The sequence below is a fragment of the Solea senegalensis genome, linkage group LG21 (genome assembly GCF_019176455.1).
Source record: "Solea senegalensis isolate Sse05_10M linkage group LG21, IFAPA_SoseM_1, whole genome shotgun sequence".
In the NCBI taxonomy this organism is placed as follows: domain Eukaryota; kingdom Metazoa; phylum Chordata; class Actinopteri; order Pleuronectiformes; family Soleidae; genus Solea; species Solea senegalensis.
In genome coordinates, this window is record NC_058040.1 from 1,916,086 (window position 1) to 1,938,131 (window position 22,046).

General features: G+C 39.7%; 1 protein-coding gene across 2 annotated transcripts; it reads left to right on the plus strand.

The window, feature by feature from the left end:
* The first annotated feature begins 1,172 nt into the window (after nt 1-1,172).
* LOC122787120 (gelsolin-like) lies at nt 1,173-20,159 on the plus strand. 2 transcript variants are annotated; one of them, XM_044053717.1, is made up of 17 exons: nt 1,173-1,297; nt 10,290-10,490; nt 11,508-11,662; nt 12,101-12,262; nt 12,335-12,484; nt 12,602-12,691; nt 13,059-13,191; nt 13,283-13,587; nt 13,672-13,805; nt 13,889-13,979; nt 14,633-14,659; nt 17,186-17,356; nt 17,850-18,024; nt 18,353-18,474; nt 18,709-18,786; nt 18,918-18,978; nt 19,201-20,159. In XM_044053717.1, exons 2-17 carry the CDS (start codon nt 10,295-10,297, stop codon nt 19,368-19,370), a joined length of 2,220 nt encoding a protein of 739 aa, XP_043909652.1. In that variant the 5' UTR covers nt 1,173-1,297; nt 10,290-10,294; the 3' UTR covers nt 19,371-20,159. The 2 variants fall into 2 exon arrangements, with proteins under 2 accessions (XP_043909652.1, XP_043909653.1); XM_044053718.1 differs by lacking the exon at nt 14,633-14,659.
* Nucleotides 20,160-22,046: the final 1,887 nt, after the last annotated feature.

Here is a 22,046-nt window from a genome sequence, read left to right on the forward strand (position 1 = left end):
TACGGCAGGTTGAGGGTTAAAAGTTTGCTGTACTTCTGTATCAGTGACAATAAAGCGCTTCATTCATTCATTCATTCATTCATATATATGCACACTATGTTCAGCTTTTAGTTTGAAAAATAATAAATCAACACATGTTATGAAGTATTTAACTGTTGTATTTTGTAATATATTGGCAGTGTCTCATGAGGAAACTCAGCTGATACATGAGATAAAAACAGGCAACAAAAACGAATCATTATCATTATAATTATTATTATTATTGTCATTATTACTATTATTACCATCATTATTATTGTTATTATTATTATTGTCATTATTATTATTATTACCATCATTATTATTGTTATTATTATTGTCATTATTATTATTATCATAATTATTGTCATTATTATTATTATTATCGCCATTGTTATTGTTATTGTTATTTTCATTATTATTATTATTATCGTCATTGTTATTGTTATTATTATTATTGTCATTATTATTATTATCATCATTATTATTGTTATTATTATTATTACCATCATTATTATTGTTATTATTATTATTGTCATTATTATTATTATCATCATTATTATTGTTATTATTATTATTGTCATTATTATTATTATCATCATTATTATTATTATTGTTGTCATTGTTATTATTATTGTTATTTTGGTTAGAATTATTATTCTAATTATAATAAAGTTGTTCCTGTTAGATCAAGTTTGTGAGATTCAGGTCAAAATCATTGGTCTGTTTTTTTCTTGAAGCTCTTCATGGTGTTGACTCTTCTTATTTATCTGTGAATCTTCTAGAACCCTCACATCTGCTGCTTCTGGTCTGTCAATCATCTCACGAGTCAAAACCTAAACGTCAGGGTTTTACGTTTGTTGTGCAGTTTCCCTGACGACCACCTGAGGGCAGCACACGGCGTCTTTTTAGTCTTAGTCTTTTCAAAATAAAAGTTCTCTTTATTAATAGCAGTGTTTATTTTATTTGACATGATCTTTTGACCTTAGTTTTATCCGATGATTTTGATCATGTTCGTGTGAATGAAGTCTTTTGATTTAAGGTGATTTAGTTCAGTTTACACTTATGTATCCAGCGCCCTCTGCAGGCGGTAAAAGCTACAGCAGGAGGCGGATCCTGCAGGGGGAGTGTGTATCATAACGGGGTGTGTCTCAGTGTGTGTGTGTGTGTGTGTGTGTCTGTCTGTCTCTGCCGCTGCACAGACCTGAAGAAGCTTCTCTGCTCCAAACTCTCACCGAGACCCAGAACCAGACTCTGCTCCACGACCACCATCAACCAGGTAAGACCAGAAACCAACCCACTAACCAGCGAACTAACCAGCGAACTAACCAGCGAAAACACTTACTTACTTACTATGTAACTAAGTAACGCTGGGCTCTGCGATTGTAACCTGATGCCTGAATCAAAGCTGCAGAGGAATGAACCGTTATCATCATCATCATCATCTTCGTCATCATTATTGTTATCATGTTGATGATTAAGGAAGGAAGTGAGAGTTGACTGTTTAAAGAGAAAAAGCAGCTGCTGCCTTATATGGAGAGAGAGACAGACAGACAGACAGACAGGGAGAGAGAGGGGGAGGGAGAAACAGACAGAGGGAGAGAAAGAAAGACACATCGTTCACGTGCACACAGTGACAGTGAAGATAAGTGACTTCTCTGCAGATACATATTTACAAAGACATTCGTGGTTGCCATGGAGACACACACTAGGAAGTGTGAGGAAGTTAGTCACCACATCCTGTTACCCTGTATGTAAATGTAATAGTAGTGTAACTATTTCAATGACTTTCTCAGAGTAATGTAACTCATTACATTTGATGACATCCATTAAAACCATGGTTCATTATTTTGGAATGAACCACATATTTGTTCTTTTCACAAATAACAAACTGATAATAAAACATGTGGAAAACATGATGACAAATGTGCTTCACATGACAACCAGAGAAGTGATTCATGTTCTATAAAATGGACCAAAATTATGAAGATGAAACTGTTCAAAAGTGTAACCAAACATTATATTTTGCTGCGATTTTTAAAATGTAACTAAAATTTAAATCGTGGAAATTTCCAAAAGCAAAACTGTAATTTAACGACACATTTCTCCCAGTAATGTAACTGATTACAATTACGTATATTTTATAATCATTTACGTAACGTTGTTACTCCCCAACACTGCCTCTGTGTGTGTGTGTGTGTGTGTGTGTCACAATACACAATATTATCGCACATCGTGTTCATGAATTCATCGCGGTGAATTTCTGTTATCGGACTGTTGGTGAATTTACATCGCAGTGACACAAGGGGGCTTCAGGACCTCCATGTTTCTAACAATTTCATTCAACACGATGTTTTTGTTCACATTTATATTTAATATCTTCATAACTGTTTGTTTAATCAAACGAGTTTCCATGGCAACCGCAGAGTTTAAAGTGAAACACAGGTGGTGTTAATGTTTCCATTCTAACTTTTCTTTCTCATCAACGTGGAATTAAATCATCGACACAAAGTTACAGTCGAGCATAATAATACAATAATAAACTCAGAACTTATTCACGTGAACTTGAGACAAAGACACTTTTCTTCCACGTGAGTCATTTTCCACAGACTGTGGACGTGAGACACACACATACCCTCACTGTTCTTCAGAGGAGGAAACTAAAGGCCACGCCCACAGAAGAACGTACTGTGGATTATAAAATCTATAAAAATATGATCAATTGTGTGTTACTGATGTCATTATCAGCACATATAAAGTTAAATCAGCGTGTTTTTCCCTTAGAGAAGAGACAATAATGTACAATATGATCTCGTATTATATTTACGAGTTATCATTAGTTTAGTAACATTTTATAAGATTCATACGAATCCTAAAAACTAATTCAAGCAAATATTTCTATAATAATCATAAAGAAGTGACACTTCTCCTCTCATGTCCTTTAATAACCAGCAAAATCATAAACACTCGGTTTGTTTTACACTGTGTAAACAGACGAGAGGGAAGTGTGTGTGTGTGTGTGTGTGTGTGTGTGTGTGTGTGCGCGAGTGAGTGACCAGCGGGGGCAGCTGCACAGACACACACCACACACAGACAGACAGTGGCATGCAGGGAGAGAGTGAGTCATGAAGAATCACAAAAACTCAGATTTCACTCATAAAAAAAGCAGCAGCAACAGCAGCAACAGCAGCAGCAGCAGCAGTAACAGCAGCAGCAGTAACAGCAGCAGCAGCAGCAGCAGTAACAGCAGCAGCAGCAGTAACAGCAGCAGCAGCAGCAGCAGCAGCAGCAGCAGCAGTAAGCAGCAGCAGCAGCAAAGCAGCAGCACAGCACAGCAGTGCAGCAGCAGCAGCAGCAAGCAGCAGCAGTAAGCAGCAGCAGCAGCAGCAGCAGGCAGCAGCAGCAGTGCAGCAGTAACAGCAGCAGCAGCAGCAGCAGCAGCAGCAGTAACAGCAGCAGCAGTAACAGCAGCAGCAGCAGCAGCAGCAGCAGTTTATCTCAGGACTGAAGCCACGACTCAAACAAAAGGGTGAGAGAGTGAAAATGGGGGAGGGGCTGAATAACTCAGGCTGGTATGAAAAGATCGCCCTCCATGTTTGTTTGACACACACACACACACACACACACACACACACACACACAGCATGTTTTTAACCATCAGGAACCCACAGTCACATGACCTGTTCTATTTAAGCCTGAGTGCTGAGTCATACCAACGTCCCCCGAGTCACTGTTTTGACCACGGAGCAGCCACAGAGACTCAGAGTGAAAACACTGACTTGATCCACTTAATTAAGACTCAGCTGATCAAATCTACGTCACATGACCACATCTTTATCTCACTGTGAGACAGACTTTACAACAGGAAGTTTATTAACCACTCCCACACCAAACCTCACAGAGGAAATCAGTGATTTTAGCTCACAGGGACACAGGAGCTGCTGGTCCTCTGCTGCCTCGTGTGGTCACTTTGTGTCAATCTGAATGAAGGATTTTGAAAGCTGAATTAACAGAATCATACATTAGAACTTAGTGATGGAGGCAGCAGTGTGTGTGTGTGTGTGACATTAAAATCACTGTGGACTTTGGTGTGGGATAGTGAGTGGTTCAGCAGCCATTTTGTTTTCACTGAGGTGATTTATATGCTAACATGCTAATATGGCATTAAAATAATAATGATAATGCTGAATGATAGTGTTAAGTGATTGGACATGGATGCTAACATTAGCGGTTAGCGCCAGAGGTGACACAGCAGCTCCTGTGTCTGCGCAAGATCTTAGATTATAAAATTATACAGATTATCAGGGATTTGTCTGGTTTTGATGTTTGATGTTTGATGTGTGTGTGTGTGTTGTGTGTGTGTGTGTGTTGTGCTGATTTGTGATTTTGATGTGTGTTGATTTGCTGATGTTTTGATTTTGATGTTTGATGTGTGTGTGTGTGTTGATTCAGGTGCTGATGTTTTGATGTTTGATGTGTTGATGGTTGTGCCTGATTCATGATGTTTGATGTTTGATGTTTGATGTTTGATGTGTGTGTGTTGATTCAGGTGCTGATGTTTTGATGTTTGATGTGTGTGTGCGTGGATTCAGGTGCTGATGTTTTGATGTTTGATGTGTGTGTGTGCGCTGATTCAGGTGCTGATGTTTTGATGTTTGATGTGTGTGTGTTGATTGATGATGTGATGTGTGTGTGTGTTGATTCAGGTGCTGATGTTTTGATGTTTGATGTGTGTGTTGATTCAGGTGCTGATGTTGATTGATGTTTGATGTTTGATGTTTGTGTTGATTCGTTGATTGATTTGATGTTTGATGTTTTGATGTTTGATGTGTGTGTGCGTTGATTCAGGTGCTGATGTTTTGATGTTTGATGATTGATTCAGGTGCTGATTGATTTTTGATGTTTTGATGTTTGATGTGTGTGTGTTGATTCAGGTGCTGATGTTTTGATGTTTGATGTGTGTGTGTGCGTTGATTCAGGTGCTGATGTTTTGATGTTTGATGTGTGTGTGTGTTGATTCAGTGTGTTTTGATGTTTGATGTTTTGATGTTTGATGTGTGTGTGTTGAATTGTTTTGATGTTTGATGTGTGTGTGTGCTGATTCAGGTGCTGATGTTTTGATTGTGTGCGTGTTGATTCAGGTGCTGATGTTTTGATGTTTGATGTGTGTGCTGATTCAGGTGCTGATGTTTGATGTTTGATGTGTGTGTGTTGATTCAGGTGCTGATGTTTTGATGTTTGATGTGTGAGATGTTTGTTTGATGTGTGTGTGTGTGTTGATTCAGGTGCTGATGTTTTGATGTTTGATGTGTGTGTGCGTTGATTCAGGTGCTGATGTTTTGATGTTTGATGTGTGTGTGTGTGTGTGTGTGATGTGTGTTGATTCAGGTGCTGATGTTTTGATGTTTGATGTGTGTGCTGATTCAGGTGCTGATGTTTTGATGTTTGATGTGTGTGTGTGTTGATTCAGGTGCTGATGTTTGATGTTTGATGTTTTGATGTGTGTGTGTGTGTTGATTCAGGTGCTGATGTTTTGATGTTTGATGTGTTGTTTTGATGTTTGATGTGATGATTCAGGTGCTGATGTTTTGATGTTTGATGTGTGTGTTGATTCAGGTGCTGATGTTTTGATGTTTGATGTGTGTGATTCAGGTGCTGATGTGTGTTGATTCAGGTGCTGATGTTTTGATGTTTGATGTGTGTGTGTGCGTTGATTCAGGTGCTGATGTTTGCTTCATTAAATCTAACACAGCTGTGAAGACTTGAGTGTTTTTCCCTCTTTTAATGAGTGACATTATTCAGGGTTAATGAGGACGTTCTTGTTCAGACTGCATGTCTATTTCCAGCTTGTTTTTGAACATGAATAAATGAAGTTGACAGTCATGTAGTCACTTGTCGTAGACTTTAATGTAAAGTTTCCCTGTTTTCTCTGGCGTGAACTTGGTGATGCCTTCAGGGACATTTTTCCTTCAGGATCCTCGGCTCACAGCTCTTATATTACAGGGCGTGTTCATGAAGTCAGTGATTTACTGCTGATGACTGAGGAACATAAAGTTCTTTTTCTCATTTTTAAAACTGTGTAATAACAACAACAATAATAATAATAATATTACAGTTTTTTTACATGTTCATATTGATCTGAGGGATGATATAAATATTTAACTCCTCGTAAATGTCCATTCACTTTTGTACTTAACCCTGATAACTACTCTATATTAGAGTGTAATTTCTTATCTTTGTAACTTTTTATTTTTTGAAATTGAAACAATACAGTGCACTATTGCACTATTGTTCTTTTTTAATCTTATTTTATTATATATATTTTTTTTATTCTTATTCTTATTTTTATTCTATTCTCTTTTTTTCACAACTGAGCTGTGGTGAATGTGTGTTTCCCCCCTGGGGGAGGAATAAAGTCAATTCAATTCAATTCAATTCAATTCAATTCAATTCAATTCAATTCAATTCAAATGTGCAGGAGAATGAATTGAAAACACTTCATGGAAAATCTCCTCCAGCCTACTTTACATTACTTTACATTACATGTCATTTAGCAGACGCTTTTATCCAAAGTGACTTACAATATGTGCATTTAAACTAAATTAAATTAAATAAAGTGCATCTTGAATTTCCTTCGAGATCAATAAAGTATCTATCTATCTAAACATTTGGGTACAAATAAGAGCTAGAAGTAAGTAAGAACTTCAAGTAAGCCAAACTATAAAGTGCTAGTCATAAGTGTGATGTATAAGCAAGTGTTTTTTTGTCGTCGTCGTCTTAGTCGAGGTAGAGTCGAAAGAAATGTGTTTTTAGTCAGCGGTGGAAGATGTGGAGGCTTTCAGCTGTCCGGATGTCGTTGGGGAGCTCGTTCCACCATTTGGGAGCTCGGACAGTGAACAGTCTGGAGTTCTGCAAAGAGCGGAGTGGGCGGGCTGGGGTGTAGGTTTTGATCATGTCCTGGATGTAGGCTGGACCGGATCTGTTTGTAGCATGGAACGCAAGCACTAGAGTCTTGAAGCGGATGCGAGCAGCTACAGGAAGCCAGTGAAGGGAGCGGAGGAGCGGTGTAGTGTGGGAGAACTTTGGTAAGTTGAAGACTAGTCGAGCTGCTGCATTCTGGATGAGTTGCAGAGGTCGTATGGCACATGCAGGAAGACCAGCCAGGAGGGAGGTGCAGTAATCCAAGCGTGAGATGACAAGAGCTTGGACCAGAACCTGTGCCGCCTTCTGGGTTAGAAGAGGCCGAATCCTTCGGATGTTGTGCAACATGTATCTGCAAGATGGAGCTGTTGCAGCAATGTTGGCAGTGAGGGAGAGATGGTTGTCAAGTGTCACACCCAGGTTCCTTCAGTATGAGAAGGAGTTACCACAGAGTTGTGGAGGGTGACGGTCAGATCTGTGGTGGGAGAAAAAGAAACTCAGTCTTGTCTAGATTGAGTTTCAGGTGATGGTCAGACGTCCACAGAGAGATGTCGGTCAGACAAGCGGAGATCCGTTCTGCTACATGTGTGTCGGAGCTGGGAAAAGAGACAATGAGTTGGGTCACAGAGGTTCTCCGAACACAGTGACTCAGCAGTTTCTTGAGGTCCCGACTGAGCCTCACCTCCTCTGTTTAGTCTGACAGAATCACATCTGTGTTCCATGGCCTTGTGGAAAGAGAACTTGCTTGTAACCAGGGGGTTGCCAGTTGGAATCCCCGACAGGTCAAGGGCTGTGGTATCTCTTAACTGGACACCACAATAAGAGGTCGGAAACTCAAAAGAAAAATCTGTGCTGTGGCGCCTCCTAGACAGAAAAGAAAGTTGAGAACAGTTAGACACACATTTATGCTGCATCTGTATAATCTCTGTGTGTTTTTGATCAAAGGTGATGGACACACGGGGGTGAAGCGGTTAACAATGTAACACTGTTGCTAAATGAAACGCAGCATTAACTCATGACCAGAGCTCAGGGACAGTGAGCGCTCTGGTCAGACTTGGTGAGAGCAGAGACAGGGAGGAGCCTCTCGCTCGTTTCTGAACCACTTCCTTCTCCAGAGTCAAACCCAGATTCCTGCCATGTTTGTGGTTCAGACGCAGAAGAGGGAGCGATTCTTCTTTACAGCAGCAGCAACATTCCTGTGGAAAACAACAATCTGTGTCAATAAGTTCATGGAGAGGTTTTCTGGTTCTGGTCTGAGGTCTGAACACGGCTCCTCTGTTCCGGTTCTGTTTACAGTCTCTGTGTTTACTGAGCTAATAACTCACTTTACTGAGCCACACGTTTCATCACAGCTGCTGTTAACTCGCGATTAATGAGATGAGATGAGATGAGATTCAACTTTATTGTCATTACTCAAGTTTCAGATAACGAAATGAGGTTTGCATCTCACCAGAAGTGCAACAAGCAGAAAGTGCAAGAATATGAATATATATATATGTACAGAAGTAGATTTGTTCTATGGATAAGTATAAATATAAAAAGAACAAATATGAATATAAATACAATTATATTGTGCAGATTATTATATACAGATAAGGTGCAGTGAATACGCTATATTAAGAGACATATGGATAAATGCTAATTTACAGAATATTTTACAGATTGTGGACATATTTTACAGGTTGATAACTTATTGAGTTGGTATGAACATTCTACATAATAAATAAACAAACAAGAGAAGACATTAATTCGGTGGGCAGAATTAAAAAGGTGGGGGGTGTAACTGGTTTAAGGTGTTGTGCAGGGGGGTCAGTGGGGGGCAGAGTTGAGAAGGCAGACAGCTCTGGGGAAAAAGCTGTTCTGATCCATGTACAGGCCTGCAGTCGTGGGTGAAGAGAGAGTAGAGGAATGGGCTCAGCACACAGCCCTGTGGTACGCCTGTGTTGAGTGTGATGGTGCTGGAGCAGGAGTGTCCTGACCTAACACATTGAGGTTTGTTGGTCAGAAAGTCCGTAATCCAGTGGCGGAGGGAAGTGTTGAAGCCCAAGTCTCCAAGTTTGGTGTTTAACTTGGAGGGGACGCATTAATGTCGTAGTTAACTCGCGATTAATCGCATTAATGTCGTAGTTAACTCGCGATTAATCGCATTAATGTCGTAGTTAACTCGCGATTAATCGCATTAATGTCGCATTAATGTAAAATCTTCTTGGTTTGTGCAGATGTTTTTTTATTGAGACAATATCTCTGTCACCTGCATATTGTGACTTATTGCTCTTATTGTGAGAGCCGCACAATAATAAGAGAGGCTGTGTATCAGCTGCAGTGTGTGAATAAAGTGTCGTGGTTTAATAACAAGCTAATCCGAGCTAAAGGAGCTAGCGGTCTTCGGGGGTCTGCCAGCTTGGTTGGTAACACTGCAGACATCATGACGTGGATGAAATGATCCAGACTGCGTTGGAGACGGAGAAGCGCACAGCGCTCGCCATCCACTCCAAACACAACGTTAGCTACTACTCTTTAGCCCAAACCAGTGTGTGCAGCGTGGCTGTTGTCGTGTTTGTGGTCTAGTTAGATCTGGTGTGTTGTTGTAGTTTTTCTAACGTTACTAAAAAAAAACACAAAGTTTGCTTGGCCAAAAAGAACGTTAATCTCACAATAAAAATATGGACGCCGTTAAAATGGGTTTGTGTTAACGCTGTTAATAACATGTTAATAACACGTTAATAACACGTTAATAACATGTTAATAACACATTTAACTGACAGCACTCATAAAAACACAAACCACATAATAATCTGTAATTGATATGTGACACACACACACACAGGCAGTGATGAATCAGCTGATTTCCACAGTTAAAGCTGCTCTCAGTGATTGCTCTCTGCTCATGAGTGTGTGTGTGTGTGTGTGTGTGTGTGTGTGAAATCGCTGACAGCTGCTTTAAACTCAAAGATCAGGATGATGGGAAACGTAGGCTGAGGTTCAGTCAGTGAATCTTCTCTGTGTTTATTGTTGTCTGTGGTCGTCATGACGACGCGCCACTTCCTCTTCGCGTGAGGAAACACCTTGAGCACGGGGGCAACGTTGACTCATTCATATCTAACTATAACCCTAAACTTTATCTCTGTATCCATGGTAACAGCCCAGCCTTGGGGGGAGGGGTTAAAGTGTGAGGGAGCAGACAGACACACACACACACAGTGTCAGTGTCACTTATTAAAGGTTTTTATCTTTGTTTTACCTGTGAAATCACAGGTGTGTGTGTGTGTGTGTGTGTGTGGATAAGCCTCTAACACTCAGTGTGTGTGTGTGTGTGTGTGTGTGTGTGTGTGTGTGTGTGTGTGTTCCAGGCAGGATGGCAGCGCAGCACCCAGAGTTTCAGAGAGCCGGACAGAAGCCGGGCCTGCAGGTTTGGAGGGTGGAGAACTTTGACCTGGTCCCGGTCCCTGAGAACCTGTACGGCGGATTTTACAGCGGCGACGCCTACCTGATCCTCAACACCATCAAACAACGCTCGGGGAACCTGCAGTACGACCTTCACTTCTGGCTCGGTGAGTTCAGAGAGACACTACATGTACACTGTTAAATATTTACTGTTAAATGACCCAGGAGTGACCACAGGATTATATCTAACATTATAATGCTATCACAGTCACGTACAGAGTTCATGTTTTTACAGTGTAGTCAGAGGAGTTTTGTTAGATTATGCACAAAGGACATTTTCCACATCCTGAAGAAAGAAAGAAAAGTCGCAAACATTGAAATCATGAACCATTATTTTCACATTTGGTTAATCTGTGGATTATTTTCTCCATTAATCCATGAGTTGTTTGGCCCATGGACTGAAATGTAACCACATGATTGAGTTTGAGTGATTTCTTTGTTTCATGGACATTTAAGAAGCTGGAAAATCACAGGAACTGAGTTTAATTATTAAAAAAACATAATTTCACTGACGTCAGATTAATTAAAAATTAAAAAAACACAACAAAAGAAGCTGCTTAAGATAATAATAAAAAGTGTATATGTAACTATACTATACTACTATACTCAGTGTAGTTACCTACAACCATTGAAATGTTTCATATGTTCTCATGTTTTCATTTAAGGGAGAATTTATTCCTTTTCTTTATGATTTTTCTTAATGTAACATTTATACAATCAGTGTTGTATACATGATGTTTTAATCTAAACATGTTTAATATTAGTGTGTGATTTTATATCAGCGGTCAGAGGTCAGAGGTCACGTGTTTATTGGTTTTCATGCTTTTAGTTCAGCTCATTGATCCTGGAAAAAAAAAAAAACACATTTTCCAATAAATCAGGATCTGATGTAACTGAACGACACACACACACACACACACACACACACACACACAGAGGACAGCAGCAGGGACAGTGTGTGTGTGTGTGTGTGTGTGTGTGTGTGTGTGTGTGTGTGTGTGTGTGTGTCAGTGTCTCTCACACACACACACACACACACACAGAGGTCAGCAGCAGGTACAGTGTGTGTGTGTGTGTGAGACTCACAGGCTTGACATGGAGGACATGTGTGTGTGTGTGGTCAGGTGACCTCTGCTCTCAGGATGAAAGCGGCTCTGCAGCGATCTTCACCGTGCAGATGGACGACTTCCTCGGAGGGAAACCGATCCAGTACCGCGAAGTCCATGGACACGAGTCCAAAACCTTCCTGGGCTACTTCAAGTCTGGAATCAAGTACATGGTGAGAAAATTCTTCATATATTTAATATTTGAAATAAAGAAAACTATTTTTATTCATTAAATGTGAAAGAAATGTCACAAAACAACATTTATTTAATACAAATTAAAACTACTTGTATATTTTTATTTATTTTAAAATAATTTAAAAATACCATGTTATGTTACGAAAACTTTAAAAGGCATTTTTATTATTATTATTTATATTTATATATTCAGTGCTGGGATCATGTTTTTTTTAACGTATACATTTACATTCAAACTTACATATATATGTATATATATATATATATATTAAAAGTAATAAAACATAATGTATTGATTCCACTGTTCCTATAATAACCACATGTTTAACTCTTTAACGCTTTTATTTTGGTGAAGGCTCCGAGCTGCTCTTCTTTTATTTTGAAAAAATGTCAACGTCAAAACTCTTGTCTCACAGAAAGGGGGCGTGGCCTCCGGGTTCAAACACGTCGTCACCAACGAGGTGACGGTGCAGCGGGTGCTGCAGGTCAAAGGTCGTCGCTCGGTGCGGGCGACAGAGGTGGCGGTGACCTGGGACAGTTTCAACCGCGGCGACTGTTTCATCCTGGACCTCGGAGACGTGAGTCAAACGCTTGATCTTTAATGTTCACATGTCATCTGACCCTGTGTGACGCTGTGTTGTGTGTTGCAGGAGATTTTCCAGTGGTGTGGATCACAGAGTAACCGCTTTGAGACGCTGAAGGCGACGCAGGTGGCCAAGGGTATCCGTGACAACGAGCGCAGCGGGCGAGCGAAGGTCTACGTCTGTGAGGAGGGGAGAGAGAGAGAGAGGATGATCGAGGTCAGAAACACCGCAACACAAAATGACATCTCTGAATAAGAAAGTCTCATTGTCTCTGTTTTAAATCTCTGTGTGTGTGTGCGTGCGCGTGCGTGCGTGTGCGTGTGTGTGTGTCAGGTTTTAGGTCCTAAACCAGATCTTCCTGTCGGAGACTCAGACGACATCAAAGCCGACGCCTCCAACAGGAAAAGAGCCAAACTGTATAAGGTGAGAGAAACAATGTTTCAATGATGTCTGTGATGTTTCTCATGTCAGTGATGTCTGTGATGTCTCTCATGTCAGTGATGTTTCTCATGTCAGTGATGTCTCTCATGTCAGTGATGTTGTCAGTGATGTTTCTCGTCAGTGATGTTTCTCATGTCAGTGATGTCTATGATGTTTCTCGTCAGTGATGTCTGTGATGTCTCTCATGTCAGTGATGTCTGTGATGTCTCCTCATGTCAGTGATGTTTCTCGTCAGTGATGTCTCTCATGTTAGTGATGGTTCTCATGTCAGTGATGTCTCTCATGTCAGTGATGTTTCTCATGTCAGTGATGTCTCTCATGTCAGTGATGTCCCCTGTCATGTCCTCAGGTGTCTAATGCCAGTGGAGGAATGAACATCGCTCTGGTTGCGGCTGAAAACCCGTTTGCTCAGAGTGCGCTGGAGTCCGGTGACTGCTTCATCCTGGACCATGGCTCCGACGGGAAGATCTTTGTGTGGAAAGGTCAGAACCATCAGAACCGTCTCCTGATCTTCAGGTGATTTGTCCTCATCTGCTGAATGTGCGTCTGATCTTTGTTTTTTTTTCTCCGCAGGCAAAGACGCCAATATGGACGAGAGGAAGGCGGCGATGAAGGCGGCGGACGAGTTCATCAAGAAGATGGGTTACCCCAAACACACGCAGGTGCAGATCCTGCCCGAGATGGGCGAGACGCCGCTCTTCAAGCAGTTCTTCAAGAACTGGAGGGACAAGGATCAGACGGTGGGACTGGGCGTGGCCTACATTGCCAACAGCATCGCCAACATCCAGAAGGTTCCGTTCGACGCCGCCAGCCTGCACGAGTCCACCGCCATGGCCGCGCAGCACGGCATGGTGGACGACGGCAGCGGAGACAAACAGGTGAGGACAAGGAGGAGGAGTTTGAGGCTCTGATGGACAAGTGTCTCTGGCAGCTCGTGCAGTTTGTTGTTTTTCTGGCTGTAGATCTGGAGGATCGAGGCAGTGGACAAAGTTCCCGTGGATCCGTCCACGTATGGACAGTTTTACGGAGGAGACAGTTACATCATCCTGTACAACTACCATCATGGAGGACGTCAGGGACACATCATCTACATGTGGTGAGACATGAGACATTTGTGTTTCTGCTGCTCACACACGACACATCGTCCTGAATTGTGTGTGTGTGTGTGTGTGTGTTCAGGCAGGGAATGGACTCCAGTCAGGATGAGATCGGTGCGTCTGCTCTGCTCGCCGCTCAGCTGGATGATGAACTGGGAGGCGGTCCTGTCCAGGTTAAACTCCTCCCTCTTTTCTGTCTCTGTCTTTTCATCCATTTTTCTTTATCATTTTACTATTAATGTGTCTTCTTCCTGCGGCTGACGCAGCACTGTCACGTCCTGTCTCCTTTCCTCACTCCTTCTTCTTCTTGTTTCCTCTCCTCCTCTCCTCGCTCCCTCTCTTCTTCTTCCTCTTGTTTCCTCTCCTCGCTCCCTCCCTTCTTCTTCTCGTTTCCTCTCCTCCTCTCCTCGCTCCCTCCCTTCTTCTTCTTCTTGTTTCCTCTCCTCCTCTCCCCTCCCTTCTTCTTCTTCTTTCCTCTCCTCCTCTCCTCGCCCCCCTTCTTCTTCCTCTTGTTTCTCTCCTCGCTCCCTCCTTCTTCTTCTTGTTTCTCTCCTCCTCTCCTCGCTCCCTCCTTTCCTTTTTCGCTCCTCCTCTCCTCGCTCCCTCCCTTCTTCTTCTTCTTGTTTCCTCCTCCTCTCCTGCTCTTCTCCTCTCCTCGCCCCTCTTCTTCTTCCTCTTGTTTCCTCTCCTCGCTCCCTCTCTTCTTCTTCCTCTTGTTTCCTCTCCTCGCTCCCTCTCTTCTTCTTCCTCTTGTTTCCTCTCCTCGCTCCCTCCCTTCTTCTTCTTCTTGTTTCCTGCTTGTTCCTGATTTCGTCTGTATCATCAGGTTGTTGGTGCTCCTATAACCACTCAGGTAGTGTCCCTGCTCCTCCTCCTCCTCCTGCTCCTCCTCCTCCTCTTATTCCTCTCTTTGTTTTAGGGCTGTGACAATGATCAATGATGAATCAATAATGAATCAATGATGAATCAATAATGAATCAATAATTAATCAATGATAATCAATAATGAATCAATAATAATCAATGATGAATCAATGATGAATCAATAATAATGAATCAATGATGATCAAATAATCAATGAATCAATAATGAATCAATGATGATCAATAATGAATCAATGATAATCAATTATAATCAATGATGAATCAATCGATGAATCAATAATGAATCAATAATGAATCAATGATGATCAATAATGAATCAATGATAATCAATGATGAATCAATAATGAATCAATAATGAATCAATGATGATCAATAATGAATCAATAATAATCAATAATGAATCAATAATAATCAATGATGAATCAATAATGAATCAACGATTAATCAATAATGAATCAATAATGAATCAATGATGAATCAATGATGATCTAAAGCACCTTTCTGTGATTCTTCAGCTTCTTAAATGTGAATATTTTTTATTTTGTGACGTTTGACAAACACTGACCAATGTTTTCTGACAGTTTATGAATCAAAGCTTAAGTTTGTTTGATCTTCATTAAAGTAAATATTATTATTGTTTATTTATTATTAAACAATAATGCAGGATCTTATCAAACGAGCTGAAACTAACAAATCATCTGTCACTGATTCACTTTGAACGATTTCTTTGTTTTAGAAAAATTTCACATTTAAATTCAAAGAAACTGTTTAATTATTAAAAGTTGAGTGAGTTGATGATCAATTTAGTAACTGATTATTCATTATTGCAGCCCTGTTTCTGTTCATTCATTCATTCATTCATTTCTGCGTTTGCCCTTCACTCCACATGTGTGTCTCCACTTATCATGTTCATGTGTTCATGTGTGTGTGTTTGTGTTTTTCAAAGTAAACCTGACAGAGTTGTTTACAGACGACAACAACAACAACAACAACAAACACACACTTCACTCACCATGAATCAGATGTTATGTAACAGTGATTTGCTGTTTACCAAATAGTGAGCCCACATGTATCTGAATGGAGACGCCTTAGTTTTTATATTTGATCACATATTTATGTTTATATACACAAGAGTGAATAATATAATATAATATAATGTAACATAATGTAATGTACTATAATGTAATATAATATATTATAATATAATAGAATATAATAGAATGTAATGTAATGTAATGTAATGTAATATAATATAATATAATATAACATAATATAATATAATATAATATAATACAATATAATATAATATAATGTAACATAATGTAATGTACTATAATGTAATATAATATATTATAATAGAATAGAATATAATAGAATGTAATGTAATGTAATGTAATATAATATAATATAATATAATACAATATAATACAATATAATATAATATAATATAATATAAATGATATTATATAATATAATATATACAATATAGTGTGAAGAGGAAGTTTCTGTTTGTGTCATAAACAGATTAAGATAATAAAACACAGACAGCTCCTACACTGCCCCCTGCTGGAAACTGCTCATAATGTCTGTTAAATCTGAACCATAACAGTTTTAAAAATAAGTGAAAAAACAACAACTATTAAATAACTAAAACTTATTTTTTTACAGTCACCACTTTAATTGGTTTAATATTAAAACATTTTTGAAAGTATTCCTGAAATGTTTTACTACATATGTGTTTTCTCTCTTTAAATTAAAACGTCATCATAAGTTTAAGTCTTTAATTTGGCAAATTAAATCAATCATTTACAAACATTATTTTCACTGTGTCAACAGTTCCATTATAATACATGTTTGTTTGTTTCTGTTAAAGAAAAACAAAAACAATCGACTAAATCATTCAAAAGATTAACGTTAATGACATTAAACTGTTATTATGATTCTAAAAGTGTTAAAAAACACATTATGAGCCTTTGAATAAAGCCCACTGTCTAAGTTATACAGGTAAACTCACACACACACAGCTGTTTTTGTGGCACAGATTGTGAACACGTGTCTCAGCTCAACACTGCCATCTTGTGTCTGCTTTGAGGACTGCAGCAGACATTTTGAAAAGCATGTTGTGTTTCCGCTGCACTGTTGTCGTGTTGTGTTGTGTGAGGAGGAAAATGAGAAAATACATATGAAAATAAATGTCATTGTTTGTCGTCCAAAAAGAGACAAAAAAGTCATACTAGTATGTCGTCCAAAATGAGACAAAAAAGTCATCCTTTAGTATGTCGTCCAAAATGAGACAAAAAAGTCACACTTTAGTATGTTGTCCATAAATGGACAAAAATGTCCCACCTTAGTATGTCGTCCTAATATTGACAAAAAAGTCACACCTTAGTATGTTGTCCAAAAATTGTTGTGTTGTGCACTGACTGTGCGGTGGTGTTGTGTCACTGACTGTGCGGTGGTGTTGTGTCACTGACTGTGCGGTGGTGTTGTGAGCAGGTGCGGGTGGTGCAGGGGAAGGAGCCCGCTCACCTCATGAGTGTGTTTGGAGGACAGCCCATGGTGGTGTACAGAGGAGGGACGTCCAGAGACGGAGGTCAGTCTGCTCCTGCTGAGACTCGACTCTTCCAGGTCCGCTCCAACTCTGCAGGACACACCAGAGCTGTGGAGGTGAGAGAGTGATGTGACAACATGAGTCATCATGTGATCATCACAACCAGCCTGAAGGGAAACACAACAGTGACAACATAAAGAAAAGTTCAGTTTATTATCTCAGTGTGTTTGTAAAGCACTCACTCTCCCACACCAAAGTCCAGAGAGAAAATCCGTGATTTTAGCTGCTGGTCCTCTGCTGCCTCGTGTGGTCACGTTGTGTCACTAAAGTAAAACCAAATGTAGGATTTTAATGCTGAAGTCACAAAAATAAGACATGAGAACTCAGTGATGGAGGCAGCAGTGTGTGTGTGTGTGTGAGTGATGTTACAATCACTGATTTTCTCTGTGGACTTTGGTTTGGGAGAGTGAGTGACTTACAAACTTCACTTTCACTGTAAACTGACAATATTTAAAATACAAAGTACACATTAAGGAGACCGTGTCATTAGTAATACTTGTCAATTATTAGAAAATATTGGCCCGATTAATGCTGATTGTGTGTGCGCAGCTGGAGGCTGTGGCATCGAACCTGAACTCTAACGACGCTTTCGTCCTGGTGACGCCCGGTGACGCTTTCCTGTGGGTGGGAGTGGGAGCCAGTGACACAGAGAAGCAGGGAGCTCAGCAGCTGTGTGGCATTCTGGGAGTGACGACCTCTGACCTCTCTGAGGGAGCAGAGACAGGTGAGACAGAAATCTGTTTCATCTTCACTCTGTGATGAAGCTGCTGCTTCTTCCTCTAATAATAATAACTGATCATGTTAAACAAAAAACCTCGTCTTCACGATGTCTTCACGATGTTTTCACGATGTGTTCACGATGTTATCACGATGTTTTCACGATGTTTTCACGATGATGATCACGATGTTTTTGTTTTCACGATGATGTCTTCCCAATGTTGTGATTGATGCGATGTTTTCATGATGTGTTCACGATGTTTTCGTGATGTCTTCACGATGTTTTCACGATGTTTTCACGATGTTTTCACGATGTTTTCACGATGTTTTCACAGATCAGTTTTGGGAGATTCTGGGAGGAAAGACAAAATATCGCACTTCTAACAGACTGAAGGACAAGATGGACGCTCATCCACCGCGTCTGTTCGCCTGCTCCAACAAGACCGGAAACTTCATTGTACGTGTTTGCTTTTTTTAAATGTGATTTTAATGAAAGAAACATTGTACTCACATTCATCGATGACATCATCGCACTTATGACTAGCACTTAATTGTTTGTTCTACTTGAAGCTCTTACTTACTTCTAGCTCTTATATGTACCCAAATGTTTAAATGCACTTTTGTAAGTCGCTTTGGATAAAAGCGTCTGCTAAATGACATGTAATCATCATCATCGTCGTCTTTGTCTCAGATTGAGGAAGTCCCCGGGGAAATGACCCAGGATGACCTTGCCACTGATGACGTCATGATCCTGGACACATGGGAGCAGGTAAACAAACCTGAACATGACGTATATACTGTATACTTATATATATATATATATATATATATATAGAATAACATATATATATATATATATACACATATGAACAATATAAACAATTCTTTCATGTGTGTCAGGTGTTTGTTTGGATCGGAAACGAAGCCCAAGAGGAAGAGAAGACTGAAGCCATGGCCTCAGGTAAACACACAGATTCAACTCTTTATTCCATCATTCATTGGTCTTCATCAGATTATCCTGTATGTGAGTCTATGAAATTCCAATGATCTGAGTGTTCACAATCAGATTAGAGGATGTATTCAGATTATGTCGATGACTTGTGCAGTTAAAATCACAAATAATTAGGCTTGAAATTACTATTTAAATGCGTGTGTGCGTGTGCGTGTGCGTGTCTCACCTCAGCGGTGCGATACATCGAGACAGACCCGGCGAGCAGAGATCGCAGAACGCCCATCGTGAAGATCAAGCAGAGCTTCGAGCCGCCGACGTTCACGGGCTGGTTCCTGGGCTGGGATCACGAGTACTGGACCACTGACCCTCTGGAACGAGCCATGGCTGAACTGGCCCTTTAAACTCCTCCTCCTCCTCTTGCTCCTCCCCATCCAGACTGTTCCAGCTGCCAATAACACGCCTCGCTCACTTACTCTGTCTATGGTTATTATTGCTGTTGTTTCTGATGCGATAGAGTTTTCACTTCACTTAAATGTGACAGTGATGATAATGAAGATGAAGATGATGCAGAAACAATACGAGCTTTAACACAAACACATGCTTCCTGTGGGGTTTGCACTAAGTTTAGTACGACAACAAGCTTTTATTTTATATTTGAACAATAAAAACCTGTTGTTACAGAGACACTTTACTACTGTACTTTACTTTTCTAGTTTAATAACAACAAGTTTTATAGTAGTAGTTTCTTCTTTTACTGTTCAAATAGTTAACCAACAAAACAACAGTGTTTATCATTTACTTTTATTTTAACAATAAAAAATGTTTTTATCTGAGTAAACTAGTAGAATAACAATTTTTACAGTTAGAATATGAACAAAATAGTCGGTCCAGTCGTCGTGAACTACCACAACAATCACGATTTTAACATAAAAGCCGTTCACTCGTGACAAAGTCAAAAGCCATGATGATATGCAAATACAACCAAAGCCTTAATATCATTCCCTCTCCTTTAAAGGTACAGTTGTAGTTTAACGACGCCTTCACTGTTCACTTGTATTTATTTTGAATCAACAGGAGGCTTTGTGTGATGCTACCACGCTTTGCTGCTTTAAAATGCAGTCAGAACACTTTGTACTGTTTTTCCCCATGAACCTTGTTTTCATTTCAATAAAAACTAAACTAAACTAAAAGTCAAGTCTCGGCTTTTCTTTAAGAATGAAATCTACAGACAAATCATTTTTGATCAAGTCTTTATTTATGTGTGTATACATGTTTGTATCTAAGTATAATGAGAACATTAAACTTCATCAAACACGAGCAAAGTGTACAAAACAAACTAAACTATAACTACACAACTACATGAAACAAAGACTTTTCTCGAATAAAAGATTATTTTTCAGTTTCTCAGCTCAGTGTCGCTGTAGTTAAATGTAACACATGTTACTGTAGGAAACTCACGTAACAGGCTTTTTATTCCACAAGAAAAAGAAAATCAAACATCTGTGACACATTAAACCTGGCTTAGTTAAACTGGGACTCGGGCTCCACATTCATTTTGACCAACTAAAACCTGAACCCAGAGCAACAGAAATCATAATCAGATTAGATTAAAGATATAATGACACACACACACAGCTGTCAGTCGTCCACATACATCAGGTTTTAGAGACACGTGATGGACATGTATGTGAGACGAGGGCTGCAGTGACTCATTGTGATTATTTGATGCTGCGTGCAAACAGCTCAAAGGAAGGGAAGGGGCGGAGCCTGCTGTGTTGGCAGTGGAAACACAAAATCTGTGTTTAACTATCATTTCTGCAAATGTCATCAGGTCACCATGAAAGTGGGTCAACTGGCACTAGTTTTGAATCATCACAGTGTGTGATGATATCACAGGCTCTTCAGTCTGAACACCAGAAGACATCATCTCGTCTCACAACAGAAGGTTTACACTGGTCACAGTGACCTGAATCAAACAAACACAACTCTATCAAACTTTCTTTTTTGTTTGTTTGTGGTTTTGTGAAAATTTCTCTTTCACTTTAATAAGAAAATAAAAAAAAGTCTCAACGTTGAGCCCTGAAAACTAAAAAGATATATGTGTGTATATGGTACACACACACACACATATATATATGTATATGTGTAGTAACAGGAGTACATCACTCACACACACTCACACACACACACACACACACACACACATATATATGTATATGTGTAGTAACAAAGTACACTCACACACACACACACAGACACACACACACACACACACATATATATATGTATATGTGTAGTAAAGTACATCACTCACACACACACACACACACACACACACACACATATATATATGTATATGTGTAGTAACAGGAGTACATCACTCACTCACACACACAGACACACACACACACACACATATATATGTATATGTGTAGTAACATCACTCACACACACACACACACACACACACACACACACACATATATGTATATGTGTAGTAACAGGAGTACATCACACACACACACACACACATATATATGTATATGTGTAGTAACAAGATACATCACACACACACACACACACACATATATATGTATATGTGTAGTAACAGAGTACATCACTCACACACACACACACACACACACACACACACACATATATATGTATATGTGTAGTAACAGGAGTACATCACTCACACACACACACACACACACACATATATATGTATATGTAGTAACAGGAGTACATCACTCACACACACACACACACACACACACACACACATATATATGTATGTGTAGTAACAGGAGTACATCACTCACACACACACACACACACACACACACACACACATATATATGTATATGTGTAGTAACAGGAGTACATCACTCACACACACACACACACACACAGACAACGTTAACACGTTACATAATAACTGCAGAGTATTTGGTTTGATTAAATACTGCTCTGTTTTTAAATGCACTGAGTTTGTGTCGTCGCTGCATCGACGTCAAACTGAGAACAGGACGTTTTTAAGGCTTTTGGCAAAAAACAAAATCAGGACATTACTTAAA

What these genes read in the sequence shown, in the direction of transcription:
- LOC122787120 (XM_044053717.1), top strand. Translation starts at nt 10,295, where the DNA reads ATGGCAGCGCAGCACCCAGAGTTTCAGAGAGCCGGACAGAAGCCGGGC. An exon ending in TCATCCTGGACCTCGGAGAC is followed by an intron (nt 12,263 to 12,334) that starts GTGAGTCAAACG and finishes TGTGTGTTGCAG; the next exon opens with GAGATTTTCCAGTGGTGTGG. An exon ending in AGAGAGAGAGGATGATCGAG is followed by an intron (nt 12,485 to 12,601) that starts GTCAGAAACACC and finishes TGTGTGTGTCAG; the next exon opens with GTTTTAGGTCCTAAACCAGA.